Source organism: Mustela nigripes, chromosome 17 (genome assembly GCF_022355385.1).
Source record: "Mustela nigripes isolate SB6536 chromosome 17, MUSNIG.SB6536, whole genome shotgun sequence".
Classification (NCBI taxonomy): Eukaryota; Metazoa; Chordata; class Mammalia; order Carnivora; family Mustelidae; genus Mustela; species Mustela nigripes.
This window is the reverse complement of record NC_081573.1, coordinates 59,599,458-59,605,751: the sequence shown is the minus strand read 5'-3', so window position 1 is coordinate 59,605,751 and position 6,294 is coordinate 59,599,458. Positions and strand designations below refer to the sequence as shown.

The window sequence follows — 6,294 nt, the reverse complement described above, 5'->3', positions numbered from 1 at the left end:
CCCGCCGTTTCAAGTAAGGAACCGGGATTGAGAGTAACTGGCCCAGGTAGATCCTGGGTTTGCATGCCGACTGTGGTTCCAGGATTCAAATGAGGAAGGCCACTGGCAAGGACCAAGAAAGGAAAATGGGGACAGGATGGGTCGTGGCCTCTGGGAGCCCTCTCCCTTGACCTTTGAGCTCCACCCCAGCCTTCCTCTTAAGCCTGAATGTTCCTCTCAGACTGGGCATTGGGTCTCCGGAGACTCACGGAGGGAGAGGGTGTGCACACACAGGCATACATGGCTGGTCAGCCTGCGCAGGCCATCAGGGTCTTGCGGTGCTTCGCATTGGCTGACATGGCTGCTGTCTCTAGCCCCCCAGATGCGCCACCTGCTCCGGGCACTCCCCTGGAGTCCCTTAGGTCTTACCCTCCCTACTTCCTGTAATCCTGCTGTTAAAGGGCTAGCTCAGGGAGAGCCTCCAGGACATCACTCTTGTCCGTTCGGATTGGCCAAGGCCAGCCTAATTAAGTAGATCTTGTGTCCCCCCCGAAGTGGCGTGAACAATTTATGCAGGTTTCTTGCCTCCCCTCTGAATGAGGACTTCGGGATTCTCAGCCTGGATCCGCTGCCTTCTTTGCCTTCCACAGGAGAGCAGCCATGTGCCCCTGAGACATGCAGTCAGCCCAGCCTGAGTGGAGAGCGTCAGTCTCCCTGTCCCCACCGAAGGCATGGCCCTCGGAAGTTTGCCTGCAGACAGTTCTAGACAAAGTGAGCACCATTTGTCACAACCCAAGTCAGGGGAGGGTGGGGCTCAGTGGGGTGAGTGCACGGCTCTCCAGCCCGGGGTCAGCAGGAGGGGGCCCGCAAGATGGGGCAGCACCTCCCAACTTCGCCTCCAAGGGTTATGTGGCCCCTGTGGCTCAGCCCAGATGTCCCAACATGGGTTTCTACTTATTTCCAAGCATTCCCGCGTGGAGTAGAACCTTGGATTCCCGTTCTTAGGAACGTGGGCCTGGCCCACTTCCTCGCTTGTGTAATGAAAACAGTGACAGCAGAGCTCACCTCCCAGGAGCTCTAACTGAGGGAGGTTGCTGCACAAAGGTTAGCTTTCCCACTGCTGGCTGTGTGACCAGGAGCAAATCTTCACCCTCTCTGTGTCTGCTTCCTCATTCTTTTTTTTTTTCTTTTTAAGAGAGGGGGAAGGCTCCATGCCTGGGGGGGGGGGGGGGAAGACCAATGAGGGGCGCAGTCTCACAACCCTGAGGTCATGACCTGAACGGAAATCAAGGGCTGGACACTTAACCAACTGAGCTGCCCAGAAACCCCTTTGCTGTCTCATCTTTAAATGGAAATAGTAATACTCCCTGCCCATGAAATGCCCAGAGGTGTTGGAAACTGGCTGTTTTTAATGGACTGTTGCAATTTAGTGTAACCTGCTGATGAGCTACCTCTCCAGCAGGTCCCTCTGTAACAAGTCCTGTCCCTCAGGGCCTCTTCTGGGCCCCTGTGCACGTGGCAGGCAGCTAGAACCTGGCATCTCATAGGCCTGGGTTGAGGTCACAAATGAGCTGTTTCTTTGGCCAAATTCCTTCCCTGTTGAGCCTCAGTTTCCTTTCCTATAAGGTGGGATGACAAGCCACCTCCCAGATGCATGTGGCAGGCCAAGCACACAGGAGCTTCAGCCATTCTCCTGAAGAGCAGTGGGAGCTGCCCCCTTCCCCACAAACCCCAGGGAGGTCATCTGCATGGAGAACAGGAGCAGGGGTCTGGGGACAAGGCTGGCAGTTGACAGGCTCCAGGCTGAGCCACATGCAGCAGCCCTGCTGGCTGTGGGACTGGGATGGCCAGATCGGGAAGTCGGGCCTCATGGACAGGAGTGGGTGTGAGCGGCCTTGTCTCATGGTGGGCATCCTGAATGAACACCAGAGAGCCGGTGGCCCTTAAGAGCCCAGCTTCTGCCCTCAGAGACTGTGCCCATCACTGTGGCTCCGGAGTTCTCAGTCCACACCCCAGACGGAAGACTGTGAGACCGCCTTTATTAGGCCCAGAGCAGCTGGGTGTACACATTGACAGACTTCCTCCCCGTACAAGGATCAGCAGCATCACTGGGGCCCTGGAACCAGCACCATCTCTGCTCCTCTGAGTCTGGGAGGATGGCTGGGGCCTGGGTGCTGGCCAGGGGGCAAGGAGTGAGCCTGGCCTTGGATCTTCCAACTGGAAGGCTATGATGCTGCTAGCAGGCTGCCCACTCCTGATCTTTCCAGCTGCCTCCGCAGGCCAGGTTCCACTCAGAGTACCCCTATCTACCTGGGGACCAAAGCCTCCTGTCCCAGCCTGGACATCCTCCCGGGGAGGGGAAACTGCTGTGTTCTTATCCTTGGGATGGAGAAGAGAACAAACCCTGGGATGAGGGTCTTCCCAGAGCTCTGGCGCCTGGAGCCCACTGCTGTATCTCCAACCTGCCCTTTTTCCTGAGTGAGAAAACCCACTCATGTCCCGTCCCCGACCCCAGCAACTCCCAAGAACTCCCAAAGGAAACAGCCTCCCCCAGGGAGGGTCCTGTAGTGAGCCTGACCCCAAATAAACTCTGGGGCCAGGAAACATGTCTATAAATATATAGGCTGTGTGTGTATTATATAAATGTATCTATATATGTATATATGTACATGCACACTCGGGAGGGCAGCTGGCAGCTGTGCTCCAGGACCAGGAGCTTCTCAGCCGGGGCAGGACTAGCCTGGCTCCTCCCCAGAGGCCTGGCTGCCTTGAAGAGCCTCTGGCTGGTGGCCCAGAGGTTGAGAGCCGTCACTTGAAGTTGAGAGTCCAGGTGTTGGGGACGTAGAGAGACTGGGTTTGGCGGGTTCGGCGAGGCGTGGTGTTGAGCGCGTCCACACTCCTGCGGCTGGAGCGAACCACGTCTGCCACGAAGCTGGTGCAGTCGCTGCAGACGTCCTTGAGGACACAGCCATGGGTGTAGATGTGCGGGAATGCCTCCTCCACACTCTGCCACTGGGACCCCTGCAGTGATCTGGAGCAGGACAGAGCCGTCAGGGACGTCCCCTCCTGTCTCTCCGTATCCACAGCCCACCCCCATCCCCTCTCCCCAGCAAAAGCCTTCCCTTGAGAGTTAGTGGGAGGCCTGGGATCGGCTCCCCACTTCAGATTCCAGCTCCTCCCACTCAGCCCCCAGACCCATCTGAGACCGCTCTTCCTGGACGACTGCCTTGGATTTCCACGTCCTGGGAGTGTCCTCGCAAACCACCCTGCACCCAGCTCTGGTGTTACTATCAGTGCCTGTGACCCCAGTGACATCAGCAAAGGGCAAAGGGACTCACTGGAAGGGCTCTGTTCTCTGGGTCGGTGTCGTGTCGGTAGTTGACACCCTCCGTGGACTCTCAAAGCCCAGCGTGTAGACGGGAATGTGTGCAAACTTCTTAGAAGGCATCTTCATCTACAACACACACAGGGAGATATGAACCAGGCACCCACAGGGACAGGCACATGCACACACCCACACACCTGCTCTGGGCCCGTGTGACCCCCTGGGGGTGTCGAGAGGCCATCCTTTTGCCCCACTCCATGCTGCCGTCTGTAGGTGTGGGCGCCCTTGCTTGGTACCCGCGCCAGCCACAACCTATGCCCATGTAGACGGACGCTTGCACCACCCGTGACCTGGCCCACGTGCTGAGACGGAGCTTTCCCGTGAAATGGCAGGACACAGAAGGTTTGGAAATCATGGTGGGAAAACCCCTTTCCAGCACCCCTGGTTTCTAGGCTGAGGTGAACCAGGACGACATGGTTCTAAGTGTGATGAACCTTCTGTGCCTGTCTGTCTGCAGGTACAGACGCCCCCGAGTGCTGTGCAGAGCCTGTCCGGAAACGTTCAAGGAGGCTGTAGTGTCAGAAATTGGGACTTTCACAGGGGGAGTGAAGGGTTTTTCCTAGCACTAGCCTGCTAACGTGGAATGTTAAAGACCACTTACAAGTTTTTAAAAACTCCACAGTCTCGGGGCACCTGGGTGGCTCAGTCAGTTAAGGGTCTGACCCTTGATTTTGAATCCGGTCATGAGATAGAGTCCGGCCCCTTTCTCTGTGCTCAGCAGGGAGTCCGCTTCTCCCTCTGCCCCTCCCCCCACTCTAAAAATAATAAAAATAAAAACTGCGCAGTTTTGGGAAGTGTTAGGAGTGGGTTCTGTGTGGAGGAAGATGAACAAGGTGGCTGGTCCATGTGTGACCTGCTCCCAGGAGACGGCACTCCCAGTTCTGTCCTCTCGGAGAAAGAAAAAGGGTGTGCCACCCCCCCCCCCCCCCCCTCTCCGCCCCTTGACAAGCCACATCAGTCACAGGACACGTCGCGTACCTGGGGGCCCTGCTCAGGCCCCAGATGCTGCTCACCTTAATGCTGCAGGAAGCGCAGACAGCCCTGGAAGGGAAGAAGGGGTCAGCTGTGAAGAGGCCACAGAGAAACCATTCCCACCGTCAACTGCCTCCCCTGCTCGACCCCCATTCGTTCAGTATTTCACTTAGTTCATCCCCAAATCTTGCTTTTCTCTTTAATTAGCTGTACATCCAAAATATGTGTGTCCCTCACAGCTCTTTCTCTGGACAGTTTGGTCTGGGTTTTCTCACGTGCCTGACACTCCCCACCACAAGCCCCCCGAGCCACAGGGGCCATGGGTGAGTGGCTCAGTTTCGCTGTGACGGACATCTTGTTATTCCCCATTCCTGACTTCGAGAATGAATGCTTTCTTGGGAAAAAAACCTGACAGAGAGACGACTGTGATGGAGACCCAGGGGTCCTGTCCCGTAAAGCCTGTCCTCAGAGGGTCCTTCCTCACTGGTTTCCCTTCTCCAGATCCAAGTGTGATTGACAAAGATACACATTTAAACGTAAAATAAAAGAAATGGGGTATCGTGCATACTATCTACAAAGTTACATCAGGGGACAAATTTTCCAAATTCATTTCTTAAAAGAACAGACGGTGTCATCTTGCATGGACTTTTTGTTTTGTTTCATTTTAACTTTTATTTATTTTCTTGAGGGAGAGAGAGTGCACACACGTGCCAGCTGGGGGAGGGGCAGAGGGAGAGGGAACGCTGGGCTCCATCCCAGGGTCTTGGGATCATGACCTGAGCCAAGGGCAGACTGTCTGTCTGTTTTATAATCGGTCCGCCATCTAGAAACCTCTGGGTCAACTTTACTTTGCTGCGGCAGGGACTTACTTGCCTTGAGTCCTGCGTGTGTGAGACGTGTTCTGTGCCCCAGAATATGGTCTGTTTGGGAACCATTCCGTGGGCACCTGAGAAGTACATTCTGCTGGGCTCAGCTGTGTGTGCTGTGAATGTCAGATCAAGTCGGTTGGTAGCATTCAAGTCTCCTGTGGCCTATGTCATACCCTCCTGTCTTCGCGTCCTGTCCGTTGTTGAGAGAAGGCTCTTGAACCTCGAGGGACTTATCAATGTTTCCTTGCAACTTGCTCAGATTTTTACTCCACGTATTTTGACTCTGTTGTTAGGTAGGTCAAGTGTTCAGAATAGTTATTTCTCCCCCCACCATTATGACGGGAATGCCTTTAATCTCTGCTAATGTTCTTTGTGATCTACACTGAAATTAATGATTAATACATCAACGTAGTTTAGCACTTCACACAGATGATAAAGAACTTCCGTCAGCATACTTCTGATCTCCTTAGCTTTAATGCCATTGTGATGATACTTTTTACTCAGAGATGTTATGAATCCTGTGAGATGCTGCTGTTAATTTGGAGGCTGCCTGGTAATTACTGAGTGGGCAGCGGACACTGCATTTCCCCCCATTGGCTGCTGGATCTCGATTCATCTTGTGCAGAGTTGTGAGAAAGCAGTCTGTGCTCGCTTACTGGCTGCTACTGAGCGTCCCCGTGTGGATTGAGACTCCATCAGGTAAAGGACCTCACTGAACGTTCGCTTGAGTGCAGGTCTACTGCTGAAGAACTCTTAGTTTTTGTATTTCTGGAGATGTTTCTACTTTTTGTCTTTGTTTTTAAAGCATACTGTTGCTGGGTACAGGATTCTAGATGGGCAGTTTTTCTGTCCTTCGAAATGCTCTTTTACTGTCCTCTTGCTTGTTTCCAAGAAGCCTGCCACCACCTTGTCTGTGCCCTCGGTATGTCTTTTTTTTTTTTTTTTAAGATTTTATTTGTTTATTTGACAGAGATCACAAGCAGGCAGAGAGGCAGGGAGAGAGAGGAAGGGAAGCAGGCTCCCTGCTGAGCAGAGAGCCCGATGCGGGGCTCGATCCCAGGACCCTGAGATCATGACCTGAGCCGAAGG

At 54.1% G+C, this 6,294-nt stretch overlaps 1 protein-coding gene across 2 annotated transcripts in view; it reads right to left on the bottom strand.

Annotated features, from left to right (window-relative positions):
* Positions 1–2,001: 2,001 nt before the first annotated feature.
* SPIRE2 (spire type actin nucleation factor 2) overlaps positions 2,002–6,294 on the bottom strand; it is a 32,269-nt gene continuing 27,976 nt past the window's right edge. For both annotated transcript variants that reach the window (XM_059381311.1, XM_059381310.1), the window contains exons 13-15: positions 4,378–4,405; positions 3,318–3,433; positions 2,002–3,010 (exon numbers count right to left, since the gene is read on the bottom strand). In XM_059381311.1, coding sequence (XP_059237294.1) covers positions 2,788–3,010; positions 3,318–3,433; positions 4,378–4,405 — 367 coding nt within the window. In that variant the 3' untranslated portion in view covers positions 2,002–2,787. The remainder of the gene's footprint in view (positions 3,011–3,317; positions 3,434–4,377; positions 4,406–6,294) is intronic.